This window comes from Dendrobates tinctorius, unplaced genomic scaffold, assembly GCF_039654945.1.
Source record: "Dendrobates tinctorius isolate UK_male_01 unplaced genomic scaffold, ASM3965494v1 ptg000128l, whole genome shotgun sequence".
Classification (NCBI taxonomy): domain Eukaryota; kingdom Metazoa; phylum Chordata; class Amphibia; order Anura; family Dendrobatidae; genus Dendrobates; species Dendrobates tinctorius.
This window is the reverse complement of record NW_027361796.1, coordinates 3,081,254-3,099,131: the sequence shown is the minus strand read 5'-3', so window position 1 is coordinate 3,099,131 and position 17,878 is coordinate 3,081,254. Positions and strand designations below refer to the sequence as shown.

General features: G+C 43.3%; 1 protein-coding gene across 1 annotated transcript in view; it reads left to right on the top strand.

Annotated features, from left to right (window-relative positions):
* GLIS3 (GLIS family zinc finger 3) overlaps positions 1-17,878 on the top strand; it is a 607,612-nt gene that overhangs the window by 447,202 nt on the left and 142,532 nt on the right. The window contains exon 7 of the mRNA XM_073542616.1: positions 17,715-17,856. Coding sequence (XP_073398717.1) covers positions 17,715-17,856 — 142 coding nt within the window. The remainder of the gene's footprint in view (positions 1-17,714; positions 17,857-17,878) is intronic.

Below are 17,878 nucleotides of genomic sequence, written 5' to 3'. Positions count from 1 at the left end.
CTCATTTGCTGCGAACAATGCCGTCTGCAGTACGTGGGATACACCACGCGTTCGCTTCGTAAACGTTTATCGGAGCATATTTATGATGCTCAAAATCGTACTACACGTACTCCCTCGGGTGCATCTCGACATTTTTTGCAAATACATGGGGGTGATGTATCTAACTTAAAAGTTATGGCTATTGATAAGCCAAATTTAAAAACCAGAGGAGGTAACATAATATATGAATTACGAAAATGTGAGGCGAGGTGGATTCTGTGTTTGCAGACAAGAACGCCTGGTGGTTTAAATTTGAAAAATGATCTAAGTTTTTTATATCGAAGGGAAAAGGGGAATTGTATTGTAAACGCATGAGACTCATGCGCTTTTTTTTTTTTTCAATTCTATAATATACATGTAGATGGTTTGACGGTACTCTTTGCAATCATATGATCCTTTGAGTTTATTTGCGGTTCACATTGAGATAATTCATCAGGTGCATACTGATTTGTCTTCAGTTCCTAGCGCAGGATACATGGTTGGGAATTTTTAGTATGTGGTCATTATGAGTAAGACTCTGAGTTGAAATGCGTAAATGCCTGTCTTTAGCATGGTTTTTTAACCTGTATCCTGCTTTTGGATTTTTAATGAAGATTTCTCAATAAAGATTCTATTTTTAAGGAAAACGACTGAGTCTGGGTAACAGTTGAGGAGGTTGCCCAGACTCCCAGGTACCCTTCTCCTCACTTACTAAAATTCTGCTTCCGGTGGTACTAGAACTTACAGGCGGTCCGGTTGTGACTACCGCCTTTGTTGACTGTGGTTCTTCTATTAATCTGATCGATGCCAAAGTTGTGACTTTTCATAACATAGGGACAGTCAGGTTAAAAGATCCTGTTAAAATCGTGGCAATTGATTCTTCTCCTATCACCCAGGAGGGAATTTGTTTCATGACTGATACCTTTTCTCTGAAAGTGGGTTCCACTCACGTGGAAAAATTAAGGTGTTTTGTTCTAAATAATCTGCTGGCTGGACTGGTACTGGGTATGCCTTGGCTTCAACGTCACAATCCTTCTATTGACTGGGTCACGGGGGCGATCATTCAGTGGGGTTGTATGGCTAACGGTCTATGTTGTAACTTGACAACTCTTGTCACCCCAGTAAAATCTGTGTCAGTGTCGTCTGTCGATCTGGAAGGTATTCCGGAGTACCTGAAAGATTTTGAAGACGTATTTTCTGAAAGTGAGGCTGAGGCGCTACCACCACATAGACCCTTTGATTGTGCCATTAATCTAGTCCCTGGAGCCAAGTTACCCAAGGCTCGACTGTTCAATTTGTCCGGGCCCGAACGTCTAGCCATGAAGGAGTACATTACCGAGAGTCTCCGCAAAGGGCATATTAGGCCTTCTGTTTCACCTGTGGCGGTGTGCTTTTTTGTTAAGAAAAAAGATGGTGGTTTGCGGCCGTGCCTAGACTTTTGGGAATTAAACAAAACTACTGTGAAAAATACATACCCTCTCCCCCTAATTCCTGATCTATGTAACCAACTCACTGGGGCCAAGTGGTTCTCTAAACTGGATTTACGTGGGGCATATAACCTGATAAGAGTCCGGGAAGGGGACGAATGGAAAACAGCATTCCTGATGACTGAAGGGCTGTTCGAAAACTTGGTTATGCCCTTTGGTCTCACCAACGCTCCTGCTGCTTTTCAGAATTTTATTAATGCAATTTTCTCTGATTTAATTGGTCGTTTTAGGGTTATCAATTTAGATGACATTCTGGTGTACTCGGTGGACAGTCAATCTCACTTGCATCATTTGCGGATGGTTCTCATGAGACTGAGGGAGAATCATTTGTATGCCAAGTTGGAAAAATGCTAATTTTTCATGCAAGAAGTATCCTTTCTGGGGTTGATTGTGTCAGGGGAGGGGTTCCGCATGGATCCTAAGAAGGTCCAGGCTGTTATGGATTGGGTGCAGCCTCATGACTTGAAAGGGTTGCAGCGAATTTTGGGCTTTGCCAACTTTTATAGGAAATTTATTAAGGGCTTCTCGCAGGTGATAAAGCCTCTAACGGACCTTACTCTCAAGGGAGCTGATGTAAAAAATTGGTCTGTAGCTGCAAAAAAATCTTTCATGACATTAAAAAAGTGCTTTTCTTCAGCCCCTGTATTGGTGCAACCCGACCCATCAAGACCTTTTGTCGTGGAGGTTGATGCCTCGGAAGTAGGGGTGGGGGCAGTTTTGTCTCATGGCCCTCCTACCCTTACTAATCTGAGGCCTTGCGCCTTCTTCTCTAAAAAATTTTCCTCTGCCGAGAGAAATTACGATGTCGGCAATAGAGAGATGTTGGCGGTAAAGTTGGCTTTTGAAGAATGGAGGCATTTCCTGGAGAGGGCTGTACATCCCATTACAGTCATCACTCATCACAAAAATTTGGCCTATATCGAGTCTGCCAAGAGATTGACCCCCAGGCAGGCTCGGTGGGCGCTTTTTTTTTCTCGATTTCAGTTTACCATCACATTCCGCCCGGGATCTAAAAACATCAAGGCTGATGCCTTATCCCGAAGCTTTGATTCGGTGTCCCCTACAGAACCTCCCTCCTCCATTCTTCAGCCAGGAGTAGTGGTGGCCGAAATCTCATCTGAGTTACAGAGAGGATCCCTCATCAAATGCTCTGCCAGTGCTGGTAGAGGGGCAGCTGGAGTATGAAGTATGGCGCATTGTTGACTTCCGGTGGGTGCGCCGGAGACTCCAGTATCTGATACACTGGAAGGGGTACTCTCTGGAGGATCGGTCATGGGTTCCAGCCAGTTCGGTGCATGCCGATCGTCTGGTGCGGGCTTTCCACGCCAGATACCCAGACAAGCATGGGGGTCCAGTGGCCCCCCTTTAAGAGGGGGGTACTGTCATGGCTTGAACAGGGTTCTTGCCTTGCACTCACAGGGTTAAGTGTTCGTGACCTCTTTCTGGATCTGGGAGGGGTATTTATACTCACTCTTTACCAGGGTTCTCTGTCAGCTATACTGTTGTTCTGGTGTGTCTGACCCCTGGTGTGCATGTATTCTGCGTTGCTTGTTTGCTTCCCGTGTATGACCCGGTCTGTTCCCTCACTCTGTACTCCATCTCTCGTTTTGGTATTATTGTCTTTTCTGGTTCTGACCTCCTGGCTTGGCTATCGTTACTCCATTACAGTTTGTTCCTATTGTACTGTCTATTGCCCGTTCTAGTTTTCTGATCTATTGCTACGTCCCGACTATCCATTCTGTCTAACCCTTTGGTACTGTATTGCTATCTTGTGCTTTGACCCTGGCTTCATCTGGTTTCTGTCTCTGTCTATGCCCCTTGGTAACATTGTCCTGTAGTTACCTTTCTAGGAGTTTCCCTGCAGCTCCTAGCTCTGTGGAGCTTAGGCCATGCCTCCAGCAGTCACGTGCTTCAGGTCCTGATACTCTGAAGCACGCATCGTCACTGCTGCTGCCCTGCTCCACAGGTATCTTTGAGCACTGTTTTTGTACTCAGGACACACGCACTGGCTCAGTGAACAAGTGCAGTGTGGTGTTCCTGACAATACGGCTGTCCAGGCCCAGAAGAAAATTCTTGGTAGGATGGCTTCCTCAAAATAAATTGCAACCTTCTTGATTGACAATACCAGTGAAGAAGTGTTGGATGATCTCAATCAATTCAGGACACCGTTCTCTCCTGATTCTCCTATCTCTCTGACCGCTCCTTTACTGTATCTCTTGCTGGCTCCTCCTCCTCTCATCTTCCCCTTACTGTTGGGGTTCCTCAAGGATCAGTCCTAGGCCCCCTCCTCTTCTCTTTGTACATTGCCCCTATTGGTCAAACAATCAGTAGATTTGGTTTCCAGTGCCATCTCTATGCTGATGACACCCAATTATACGCTTTTTCTCCTGACATCACGCCAGCCTTTCTAGAAAACACCAGAGATTGTCTAAACGCTGTATCTAACATCATGTCCTTACTATATCTGAAACTGAACCTGTCAAAGACTAAACTCCTTGTGTTACTAATGTGGTACTAATGTGGTACTAATGTACCTATTCCCGACATTGCCATTTCCGTGTGTGGTTCCACTATTACTCCCCAGCAACATGCCCGCTGTCTTGGGGTCATGCTTGACTCCGAGCTTTCCTTTGTCCCCCACATACGATCACTGGCTCGCTCTTGTTATCTGCACTTCAAAAACATTTCTAGAATTCGACCTTTTCTTACTTTTGACTCCACAAAAACTCTTACTGTTTCGCTTATTCATTCTCGTCTTGACTATTGTAACTCTCTTCTAATCGGTCTCCCTCTTACCAAACTCTCCCCCCTCCAATCTGTCTTGAATGCTGTTGCCAGGATCATATTCCTCGCCAATCGTTACACCGATGCCTCTACCTTGTGCCAGTCATTACACTGGCTACCCATCCACTACAGAATCCAGTACAAACTTATTACCCTCACCCACAAAGTTCTTCATGGCTCAGCACCACCCTACATCTCCTCCCTTGTATCAGTATACCATCCTACCCGTGCCCTCCATTCTGCTGATGACCTGAGGTTAGCATCCTCAATAATCAGAACCTCCCACTCCCGTCTCCAAGACTATACACGTGCTGCGCCAATTCTTTGGAATGCACTTCCCAGCTCAATACGATTAGTCCCCTATCCCCACAATTTTAAGCGTGCCCTGAAAACTCATTTATTCAGACTGGCCACATTAACCTAATCTATCCCTATGTGGCACAGCCAAAAGTTTTTACCATAACCAGGTTCCCCGCATCATGTTCCCACATGCTTTATGCATCCATTAGCCCTCTGCGTCTGTACTGTTACACACTTAACATTATGACTGGTCCATACAATCAGGGCAACTGTCACCACCCACCTTTCGTGTCTGCCTTTTTTCCTCATAGATTGTAAGCTTGCAAGCAGGGCCCTCATTCCTCTTGGTATCTGTTATGATCTATGTGATTATTGTTATGCTGTAATGTCTATTGTCTGTACAAATCCCCTCTGAAATGTAAAGTGCTGTGGAATATGTCGGCGCTATAGAAATAAAAATTATTATTATTATAATTCACAGTTTCAAGAAAATTATATACAACAAAATACTAATTAAAATGGGTCTCACAGTGTCTCTTGTAACTCTGTTAAAAGTTCAAATTTTATTACAAAAATACCAAACACTTAATAACCAAAGACTAAAATTATCATTGCATCATACCAAACAGAGATGAACACCACTGGGAGGTGCCTTCCCCTGCACTGGCTAATCTCTCCCTACCTATCAGCGGAGGTTGGAGCCCTAGGACCTGTGCAATTGGCCCCCCCACTCAACGACGGCTTACCCTGCTATCCCTATAGGGCCCTATAGTGGCAGGGATGTGATAAAGAAATGAAATAGGTAGGTGAGAAAGAAAGAGGTGTAATTTCTAATTCTTGGCTTGAATTGTAGATAGTCAAAGTTCTTTCTTCTTCGATTGATCTATAATATACACTTGTGGCCAAAAGTATTGACACCCCTGCAATTTTGTCAGATAATACTCAGTTTCTTCCTGAAAATGATTGCAAGAACAAATTCTTTGGTATTATTATCTTCATTTAATTTGTCTTAAATGAAAAAACACAAAAGAGAATGAAGCAAAAAGCAAAACATTGATCATTTCACACAAAACTCCAAAAATGGGCCAAACAAAAGTATTGGCACCCTCAGCCTAATACTTGGTTGCACAACCTTTAGCCAAAATAACTGCGACCAACTGCTTCCGGTAACCATCAATGAGTTTCTTACAATGCTCTGCTGGAATTTTAGACCATTCTTCTTTGGCACACTGCTCCAGGTCCCTGATATTAGAAAGGTGCCTTCTCCAAACTGCCATTTTTAGATCTCTCCACAGGTGTTCTATAGGATTCAGGTCTGGACTCATTGCTGGCCACCTTAGAAGTCTCCAGTGCTTTCTGTTATGAATGAGTCACCGTAGGAGGCAAAAACAGAAATACTAGCTAAGTCCAGAAAACCAGAGAAGTTGGCAGCTATCGGATTGCAGACCCCTGAATCTATCAACAACAACTAGCAGTAGCCGTGAGGGGTTCCTACGGTGCCCTAGACCCCTCGATCACAGCCGGAGAGCTACATAGCCTAAAGACAGAAAGGGAAATCTAAACTGCCCCAGAGCAGACCCCAAAGCAATAGGCAGCCCCCAACATATAATGACGGTGAAGCAAGATGAAAAAACACTCACACAGATAGAAAGATAGGCTGAGCAAATGATGGGGCCCAAGCTAACTAAATAGGACAGGATAGGAAAGCTGCTGTCTGCAATCCGCCAAAAACCCTATCAAAACAAGGGCCAACAGGCTGATAGGGAAAAAGGCCCTGAAGACGCTAGGCTTCAAAAAGACTATATCAGCACTCAGGTATTTTCTGAAGACAGAGCAAAAAGGAATTCAACTCACCCCAGCAGGGAATGGCAGAAATTCAGAAAAACAAGGCAAAACAAAACAAAACACAAATGCAAAAAGCAGTGCAGGAATCAGACTGGTCTCCTAGAATCCCTCAGAGATATCACCAGCAAGGCAGAAGGGCGTTGGCTGCCTTATATCCAGTCAGCAATTCCCGTCACCCAGTCATCATCATCATACCCAGGTGCTTGGTAATCAGCCTCACTACCTTCCTTCACCAGAAGAGGGAGTTCATCAGACCTCAATGGTGAAGGGGAAAATGAACTCACAACAGCTTTCTCTCAAACTATTTTCTAGTGCTTTTTGAATTGTGTTTTGGGTCATTGTCCTGCTGGAAGACCCATGACCTCTGAGGGAGACCCAGCTTTCTCACACTGGGCCCTACATTATGCTGCAAAATTTGTTGGTAGTCCTCAGACTTCATAATGCCATGCACACGGTCAAGCAGTCCAGTGCCAGAGGCAGCAAAGCGGCACCAAAACATCAGGGAACCTCCGCAATGTTTGACTGTAGGGACCGTGTTTTTTTCTTTGAATGCCTCTTTTTTTCTCCTGTAAACTCTATGTTGATGCCTTTGCCCAAAAAGCTCTACTTTTGTCTCATCTGACCAAAGAACATTCTTCCAAAACGTTTTAGGCTTTTTCAGGTAAGTTTTGGCAAACTCCAGCTTGGCTTTTTTATGTCTCGGGGTAAGAAGTGGGGTCTTCCTGGGTATCCTACCATGCAGTCCCTTTTCATTCAGACGCCGACGGATAGTACGGGTTGACACTGTTGTACCCTCGGACTGCAGGGCAGCTTGAACTTGTTTGGATGTTAGTCGAGGTTCTTTATCCAACATCCACACAATCTTGCGTTGAAATCTCTTGTCAATTTTCTTTTCCGTCCACATCTAGGGAGGTTAGCCACAGTGCCATGGGCTTTAAACTTCTTGATGACACCGCGCTCGGTAGACACAGGAACATTCAGGTCTTTGGAGATGGATTTGTAGCCTTGAGATTGCTCATGCTTCCTCACAATTTGGTTTCTCAAGTCCTCAGACAGTTCTTTGGTCTTCTTTCTTTTCTCCATGCTCAATGTGGTACACACAAGGACACCGGACAGAGGTTGAGTCAACTTTAATGCATGTCAACTGGCTGCAAGTGTTATTTAGTTATTGCCAACACCTGTTAGGTGCCACAGGTAAGTTACAGGTGCTGTTAGAAGCATCACATATATTTTGAACAGTGCCAATACTTTGTCCACCCTCTTTTTTATGTTTGGTGTGGAATTATATCCATAGAAGGAAATTAAGTTAGTCTGACATGACTTATTAGTTACAAACCCATGCTGACTCTGTTTAATCACTTCATTCTTATCCAGATACTGACATACATGTTGTTTAATAATTTGTTTAAAGATCTTTCCTGGTATAGAAGTCAGACTCACCGGACTATAGTTGCCTGGGTCCACCTTCTTCCCCTTTTTGAAGATAGGAACAACATTTGCACTTCTCCAGTCTTCTGGGACTTCTCCTATTCTCCAAGAATTTTCAAAGGTTATGGAGAGGGGTTCAAAAATTTCTTCTGCTATCTCCTTCAGTTCTCTGGGGTGTAATTCATCTGGTCCTGGAGACTTGAATTCATTTAGGTTAGCTAAGTGTTTCCTCACTATCTTTCTGTTTATAGATATCCTGGATTCTTCTATTCCCTTAATAGGACAGTGAAGAACAGTTGATGTTACATTTCCTTTCTGAGAGAAAACAGATGCAAAATAGGAATTTAAAAGTTCGGCCTTCTCAACATCCTGTCTTACCATTTCATCATTTTCATCCTGTAAAAATCCTATAGCATCTTTGACTTTTCTTTTACCTTTGACATATCCCCAAAATCCTTTATTATTGCTTTTGACATCTCTTGCAAGCCTCAATTCATCGTCAGCTTTAGATAATCTGATTTGTGCCCTGCAGGTTCTGTAGACAGCATTATATTCTTCTTTAGATATGCCTCCTTCTTTCCATTTTATAAACATTTTTTTCTTCCTTTTTAGCATGTGCTTAAGTTCTGTGTTCATCCATCCTGGTTTCCTTAAATGCTTCTTATTCTTCCCTCTTTTCGGAATTGTTAACAATTGTGCTTTGAGAATTTCATTTTTCAAGATTTCCCATCCTTCCTGGACATTTTTGTTTTTAAGGATATCCAGCCATTGGATCCCTCCAATTCTCTTGCTGAATCCCTTAAAATCTGCCTTTCTGAAATCTAACCTTGACGTCTGAGTCTTCACAGGTCTTCCTCCTCTAGTTATCCAAAATTCTAAATTGGCATGGTCGCTACCTCCTAGGGTCCCAGCCACTTTTACCTCCTCAGCCATTTCCTCCCTGTTTATAAGGATTAGATCCAAGGTAGCAGTTCCCCTTGTTTTCTCCCCTACCTTTTGGAAGATAAAGTTGTCAGCAAGAGAGGATAAGAATTTCCTTGACCTGTTAGTTTTGCCTGAGAGAGATTCCCAACAAATGTCTGGATAGTTGAAATCTCTCATGACAACTATGTCATATTTTTTGGAGAACTTGGCCATTTGATGCATAAAGAGTTCATCCATATCTTCAGCTTGCACAGGCGGCCTGTAGTAAATGCCTACAATGGTGTCCTTTCCATTGTTCTGTCCTTGTATTTTTACCCAAACAGTTTCCACAGAACTCCCAGTCTCTGAAGCTTCAATCTCTGTGCAGATATACGCATTTCTAACATACAATGCAACACCTCTTCCTCGTTTATCAAGTCTGTTTCTTGCAAATAAGTTGTATCCTTCTAGTCTTGTATTCCAATCATGTGTATTGTCCCACCAAGTTTCAGTGATTCCAATGACATCATATTTATTTTCCTGTGTTAGTAGTTCCAATTCTCCTTGTTTGTTGCCCATGCTTTGTGCATTAGTATAGAAACATTTTAGTTTGTGATTGGCTTCTCTTTCTCCAATATTTTTATTAATTAGATTCTTTTGTCTTTGTTCTTCCTTTCCACTTCTAATAGCAGAGTTCTCAATAGCATTTGTCAGGTGTATGGCTTTTTCTGGTCTTTTGCTTCCCTTCCCATGTTGTTCTAGTTTAAAGCTCTCCTTACAAGTGTAGCAAGGCGACTTCCAAATACATGTTTTCCAGTCTTCGTAAGGTGCACCCCATCTCTAGCAAGTAGTCCATCGTATAGGTAATTCACTCCGTGATCCAGAAATCCAAATCGTTGCTAACGGCACTATCGTCGTAGCCAGTTGTTCACCTGCAGAATCTTATTCCACTTCCTTGTTCCATGGCCATCCACTGGGAGGATGGAAGAGAAGACCACCTGCGCTCCCAGTTCTTTCACTTTCTTGCCTAAGTTTTCAAAGTCTCTGCAGATGGTTTCCAGGTCGTGTCTTGCAGTGGCATTTGTCCCCACATGTAGTAGCAGGAATGGGTAGTCATTGTAGGTCTGAAGAGTCCTGATATCCTGTCAGACACATCTTTAATTTTTGCACCTGGAAGACAGCACATTTCTCTTGAAGTTATATTCGGTCTGCTGATTTCGTGCCTCTGTTCCTCTCAACAGGGAATCCCCCATGACCACCACTCTCCGTTTGTTCTTCACAACATTTTTCTTTCTCCATCCAGGAGGACTCTGAAGGCGTACAAGGTTGCTGTTTGTGGGCAAAGTCTTATCCTGATGTATTTCTTCATCGTTTTCCTGCGTGAGAGCCTGGTACTGGTTCCTGAGAAGTATGGGTGCTGACTGACTCCTGATCCTCCTGCTTCTCTGGGTCACATGTTACCATTCCTCTGTTTCTTCAGGTGCACTTTGAATTTCTTCTCTTTCTGTAACATGAAGAGATAATTCTGCTCTGTCTAAGAACTCTTCACCATCCTTAATGATCTTCAAGGTAGCTAACCTCTCTTCGAGATTTTGCAACTTTTCCTCCAACAGGGACACAAACTTGCATTTGTGGCATGTGAAGTTTGGCTTTTCCACTGGTAAGTCTGTGAACATGTAGCAAGAAATGCAGCTCACCAAATGGCTCCTGGCCTCTTCCATATTGAGATTTCTTAGAAACGATGAGAGATGAGCCAAAATTCCCAGTGGGAATATGCAAATGATCTCCTCAGGACTCTTCCCCTGGTTTTCCGATTTCCTCTTATCAGCTGCAACGGCCAAAACCCAGTGATCGTTGAGATCACGGAGACTCTTCACTTATCCCATAAGGCACTGGGAATATGCAAATGATCTCCTCAGGACTCTTCCCCTGGTTTAATATTTTTCAGCTCTTGCTTCATCTCCACCCACTGAGGCTCCTCGACTGCATTCGCAGAGGCCTCCACACCTCGGAGTTTCCCCACGAGGACCGCCAACCCCTGCTCCTGCTCTCGAGCATGTGCCTGACTTCACACTTCTGAAAGGTCTATTCGGGGATTCATTCTGATCTGTTCCCGCAGTGCCTGTTTGAATAATGGATCTCGCAAACCAGTCACCAGTAGGTCACGTAGGGTAATGTCAACAGGTCCTACCCCTACCCCGTCCTTTCTTTCAGTAACCGTATGCAATTCTTGGAGGACATTCATATACTCTGTGATCGTCTCTCCCTCTACTTGCATCCGACTAAACAAAAGGGTTCTTAACTCTCCCACATTAGTAGGGTCCCCATGGGTCTGTTCTACTATCTGTAACACTTTTTCAAAAGTGTTGCGGTGCCCCGGAGATTTCAACATCACTGACCTCCGCACCTCCCCGTCCAGTGCCATAAGTGCCACCTCAGCTTCCAGATCAGGGGTCATTGGGTGCATCCGAAAGAGCCCCCGCATCCGCTCTGGCCAGCTCCATAACATAGTATTGGAGCCGGAGAATCTAGGCGGGTTGTTCAGCATGGCCCCAATGAATGCTGGAGCGGGGTCCCTCATTGTTTGTAAAGTTGACAGCTCCGCCCTTATCGGGAGCACCACTGTCCGCGCTCGGAGACTGCATCCTGCCGACTACGCCAAGTGTAGGATCTAGCAGATTCTCAGGATGCAGTGACGAGACACGAGACAGGGTATGCCTTGTGTAATCAACTTTTATAAACTGGCGCCACTAGGGCTATGCTGAACAGGCAAAAGAAGGGGTAACACAAATCTGTCCTCGCAGGGACTCAATAAAATAAACAATACTTTTCTAAGTAGCGGGAAGTACCCGGCTAGTCCGGGTGTCAAAGACCGAAATATAGCCAAACTATGGCACTTATTGCTATAGTCCACTTATCCTTCCTTGCGTCACTCGGGATTGCAGATGCGGCCGCTTTGAGATCGTTGATGCGGCTGTCTTGACACCTCGATATTCTGGGAAGACTTGGGGCACAACAGGCCCTGAAGAAGCGGTGTCGTTGGGGCGCAACAGGCCCTGAAGAAACGGTGTCGCTGGGGCGCAACAGGCCCTGAAGAACGGATGCCGGTGGGGTGCAACAGGCCCTGAAGAACCGATGCCGGTTGGGCGCAACAGGCCCTGAAGAAACGATGCCAGTGGGGCGCAACAGGCCCTGAAGAAACGATGCCGGTGGGGTGCAACAGGCCCTGAAGAAACGATGCTGGTGGGGCGCAGCAGGCCCTGTAGAAACGATGCCCGTGGGGCGCAGTAAAGACGCAGTTCCCCTAAATGTACAGTGGCCGTCCTACGCTAAGGGTCCCTCCGTAGCCGGGACAAGGGCCTCTAATGTCGCCTATGGCGAGATGGCGTCCCCTGAGGCCGGTGATAACTGGGTCGCTGCAGTGGGAGAAGGCCGGGGGGCAGTCTCCAAGCCTCTGTGGCCGTTTTATGCATAGCCGCAGCCGCGACCTGAGGTAAGGGATCTGTCTCACAAGGGCGGGGATGGCGGGCGTGGATCTCTGTGAACATGGGCGGGAAGCAGCCTCCGGTAAAAGTCTCTCACGTCTCACTTGTTGGTGAGTGCGCAGTATCCTCCTCACAGGCCCCTGTCGGTGTCTCCTCAAATCACCCGGCTTCCTGCCTCCTGTCACACTCTCCCAACTGCCACTTGAGCGCGCCCCCTGCTCCTTTTGTCCTCGCCCCGCCCCCTGTTGCCCTGACAACTCCAGTCATGTCTCTCCCTTTACTGTTCTCCCAGTATTGTTCCCTCAGGAACCCTGATGGCGGTCCCCTAGGTACCAGCCCAGTCACTGTCTGGGAGTCCTCCTCCCCACAATGGCTTCAGTCACCACTTAATATACAGTGAGCTCAGCTGTGACCGCACACCCCGGCACTGACAGCCAACTCTAATCTGGAGCCGGCTGTCAGTCAATGCCAAGGGCAACCCCTATGACCAAAAGCTGAATGCTGCAGAAGGAATAAAGTTTATTTCCTCCTGGCAGCTGGGCTTTCAGTGTGGGTGCCGGGCAGGTTTAGAACCCTATTAACTTGGATATTAACCCCATATCTGCAGGTTAATAGCATTTTTAACAGGTGCCCTTTAAACAGTAGAAAAATCCAGCTCACCAGAAATAGCATCTTGGACATCGGAGCACGAGACCGCTGTGTCAAAGCGCTTGAATTAGTACAGTGAAGAAAGGAATGTCCAGCTCCATGATGTAGTGAAAACATATAAATCCTTTTATTCACTTAGTCCATTCACTAGTGAGATTAAAAGGCCAGCACAGAAAAACAAAGCTTGCGTTCTCAACGCGTTTCTGGTGACTTCGCACCCTTAGTCGTGATCATGGCAAGCCTTAGCTATGTGCATTTTTCCTACTAGGCAGCCTACTCCACCATGGTTTGTTAGGTGTGGGGTGGTTGTTTTTATCAGTAGTTTGCACCTGAGCTGCCCCTTGCCTCTATTAGTGGAGGCCAGCAGCATCCTGCTATATGTGCATTTGTCATCAGACAGGATTTTGGTGAGGCCATATCTTGTTGTGTAAGTTTCTAAGGGTGCGAAGTCACCAGAAACGCGTTGAGAACACAAGCTTTGTTTTTCTGTGCTGGCCTTTTAACCTCACTACTGAATGGACTAAGTGAATAAAAGGATTTATATGTTTTCACTACATCATGGAGCTGGACATTCCTTTCTTCATTGCCCTTTAAACAGTGCAGAGATCTCAGTCAAAGTGTGTTGCAGTCTGCCAAAGCAATAAGTCACAATCTCTCAGTTCAAGGATTCTGTCCCTCTCAGTTTGTGACAAGCATGTCAGCAAACAGGAGGCATTGCACAATCATCTCACAAGACTTGATCTGATTTTTGAGGTTTCATATGGCTAAAAAAAATATTTTTCAATCTGGCTTTAATGTCTCCCCCACATACCACAGATTGGAGCTCGGTGCTTGAAAATGTGAACATTCGCAGATCTTAGCGACACCTGCCACTTTCTCGATTTGCTTAACCTTACGGCTTGTCCTTAGTGTTTCAATTTCAATGATGAGTAGTGTCATTGGAAAACTGAGAAGCATGGCTTCTAATTCACAAGCATTCATGAAAAAATTCTGCCACTTTTCAGCATAGAGGTAGAATAGAGCTATATTTCTTAAGATGTAATTTACTGCTGTATGTATCTATTATTTTTACATAATGACAATAATAAAATACTGTAAGTTCACCTATTTCTTGATTTTAGATGGTTATAATCTATGTAAGCATATACACAAAGAGCAAGCACTATTTTGTCCTCATATATATGATGCCAGTGACGTGTCAATCAAAGCATTAAGTAAACTGTGATTCCCGGTCTAATAAATGTGTAGACCGGGAATTTGACCTATCTGCCCTCTTTGTTTGCTTATGTCCTTTGTCCCAGAGACTGATTAGTAAATATAATACTTGGGATTCTTTGGATTCATCTAAGGCTTTGCAGTGGGACATTCAGGACAAGGCGTCATGGTTGCAGCATGGAGCTGATGAGGGTACAGATATATTCTCTATTTTTGCTTATTTATTGCAATTTGAATATTATATTAATTTAGAAAAGTAAAATAAATGTACTCTCAGATCTGAAGACTGATTCCTTAGATGAAAATTGCCATATTTAACCGTACGTATGGTATCATGCTGCAGTCATGTCTACAAGAAGACAGAACAAGATGGATCAGATTTATAAAAACTACCTAGATAAAAAATAAACCCTCTTTGTTTCCCATAGTAAGCAATCACAGCACTGCTTTCATTTTACCAGAGCAGATGTTTTATCGGATAGCACTAGGACCAATGTCATACTATGGGGAAGTTCAGATCTGCAGTTTTTCTACACACCAATTTGGTTGTGGCTCTGCAAATCGGAGCACACGCACCCATACAAGTGTATAGCATGTCTAAAACATTTTCACGGACACAGACAATGGAGAATGGAAAATTAAAATCCCTTCGCCACACCTGTGCTATGAACGTCTCAGTCGAGAGAGTCGGATTAAAGTTAAATGACACTTGGCTCTAAAGGCCCCGTCACACATAGCGATCTCGCTAGCGAGATCACTGCTGAGTCACAAGTTTTGTGACACAACAGCGATCTCACCAGCGAGATCGCTATGTGTGACAGCGATCAACGACCGGCCCCCCTACTGGTATCGCTGATCGCTCTTGGAAACCTCTGGACATTTCTTTCGTCGCTGATCTCCCGCTAGCCAGCACGCATCGCTGTGTGTGACAGGCGGGAGACCAGCGATAAAATAAGTAAAAAATATTACTATTCTCACCTTCCGACGTCCCGCGCAGCATTCCCGCCTCTCTCCACGCTTCGGTCCCAGTAATCCTTTGCAAGAATGACCGCGAGTCTTCGTCGGGATCGCTGGTAAGTCGCTTAGTGTGACGGGGCCTTTACTCTGATCACAGATTGATCCGAGTGTCATTAATATAATCTGATTTTCTCAGAAGAGTGAATTATCGCTTGTGTACGAGCCTTTAGTATGATTTTGTCAATGCCAAACTTAAAAGTTTTTTTTTATATATATATTTCAGTGATTTAAAAAATTCAGAACCTTGAGTAAAGAGAGTCTCTTTGTTTTTTCAGATTTTGAGACCTGTAACTTTTTTTTTATTTTTCTATTGATTGATCTGTATGAGAGCTTGTTTTTTGTGTACTGAGCTGTTGTTTTAATAGATAGCATTTTGGCATTTTGATTGCTTTTCTACAATTTTTTTTGCAAAAAAACAAAAATGGCAATATTGGCTCTTTTTTCTTTCTTTTTTTCTTATTGGCATTTAATGTGCAGTTTAAATAATTGTATATTTTGTTAGATCGGACTTAGACTGGACATTACAGTACCAAATATTGCATGATTATTTTCTTTAAATTTTTAATAACTTTATTTTTGAACTCCAGTAAATGATGCTTTCAATGATTGACTACAGAGCTTCATAGGAGAACAAGATTTAGTTGCTGATTTACTGGAAGGTGCTGGATGTGTAGCAAAAAAACCCTGATGGCCCAAAGCTAGTTAAAGTTTAAGTACAGTTCTGGTACCCGAATCCGAACTTCCATGGGTCGGCTCATCCCTATTAATGGGTATAGAGGGTAATTTATAAGTATAATTATACCTGCATATGCATCTCAATCTGTAATTTAGCAAGTACAATTATTAACCCAAAGTAGCCATAATCTGTTATGATATAACCTTATCTAAATAGTAATAATAACAATAACAACAGTAACATTAATAAAAGGACATCCATACCCAAAGAACCACAGGGAGGTGCCTGCCCAACGTATGTTTCGCTTGTTGCTTTATCAAAGGGCTGACACCTAAATTGGACATCTATATGCTAGTGATGAGCGAGTATACTCGTTGCTCGTGTTCATGCTCGGATGATCTCCAAGTATTTTGGCGTGCTCGGAGATTTAGTTTCTGTCGATGCAGCTGCCTGATTTGCGGCTGCTAGACAGGCTGAATACATGTGGGGATTGCCTGTTTGTTAGGAATTCCCAAAAACCCAAGCAAAAAGTATACTCGCTCATCACTACTATATACTACTAACCATGAATGTCCAGTCTTATGTATTTCCCTGATTTTTAATTATATCTACTTTTAATTGTTTCAATAAAATTGTACTTTTTATCATATAAAAGTCTGTGACATATACAATACACATATACAATGATATGCATCAAAGTGGCAATTAAACGAGGTGACCACTTTGTCTTGTAAATTCAGATCCCCCCCAAAACTAAACAGCACTTCTGTCCATAAATATATGGAGATTGATGTAGAACCGAATTTATGCCATACAGTGTGTCACAGGGCACTGCACAGTTTGAGAAATGTTGCAACGTTAATGGAAGACATATTAAGCTCTTATGAGATTAAACAGTGATGGACAAGTGTAAATGTCATAAATAATGGAATAAAATGCTAATTAACTGGTTTGCCTATGTGTTGTGTGCCAACGTGTATGATTACCCATACAATGTGTTGTGATAAATTTAATTGATTCCAGAGTATACCTACACTTGGGCCTCCATATATATATATATATATATATATATATATATATATATATATTTATATAATGTGTGTGCATGAAATTGTTGGAATCCCTTATCTGAAGCAGTTTTACTATGCTTGAGTGAAAATCATATCAATTTAATCTGCTCAATTGGATCTGTGGCTTAAAATGAGCTTTATTCAAATAAAAGCAAAGGCTGACACAAGATTTTGCAAGAAATAATATTTTCATAGTAGCCATCAGTTGTCCTAACTTTAGGGCCACATTTAATATGTCATATTATATTAATAATCTTAATTTATGTCTATGATTAAACCTATCTGCGAATATATTTTGACAGTGATGAATTCAGCTCTTGTAATAGATTTGTACAGAATGAAATAAATAGCGTATTAGTCCTTCTAGTATGCTTTTGCTACTCTCATCATGTTAAGTTCCTTCCCAAGGTATGTGTATGTTTACACACAGTTTGCCATGTAGTCAATGATTGATAACACAAGCCCAGCTATTGAGCGCTAGGACTATTTTATAAAGTATGCAAATCTTTCACAACATGTTGGTTCCTGGAGTACACGTGCAACTGATTTCATGATGAATACCCATTACAGCTGATAGCAGTAAAACGTAAGGCTTAGTAGGTAATCGGAAGCAGGCATCTTTAACTGTGTAAAGGGAAAACATATGGATTTCATAGAACTACTTAGAAACATCTTTACCATGGAAAATAAATTATTGCTAATTACCAAGACTCATGCTAGCTTTAATTGACAGTCCGGTCCCCAATATTAACACTGCTTTCACTTTCCTGTGTCTCCCAATGTATTGTTGATCTATAACCAAATAACAGGACATATCTTTTCTTTTGTTCTTCTATAGTTGCGACCTAGGACGGAGCTTGACCAAGAAATCCTCAGTGATTGCCTCACTATTCAACCTCTTCAACCAGCAACATCACCAAAGGATCCCACAGAAAATGCTTTAGGAAGGTCTCCTGGTCCTGTGCACGATGTATTTTCAGGTATGAGCTTGGAGGTCATGAG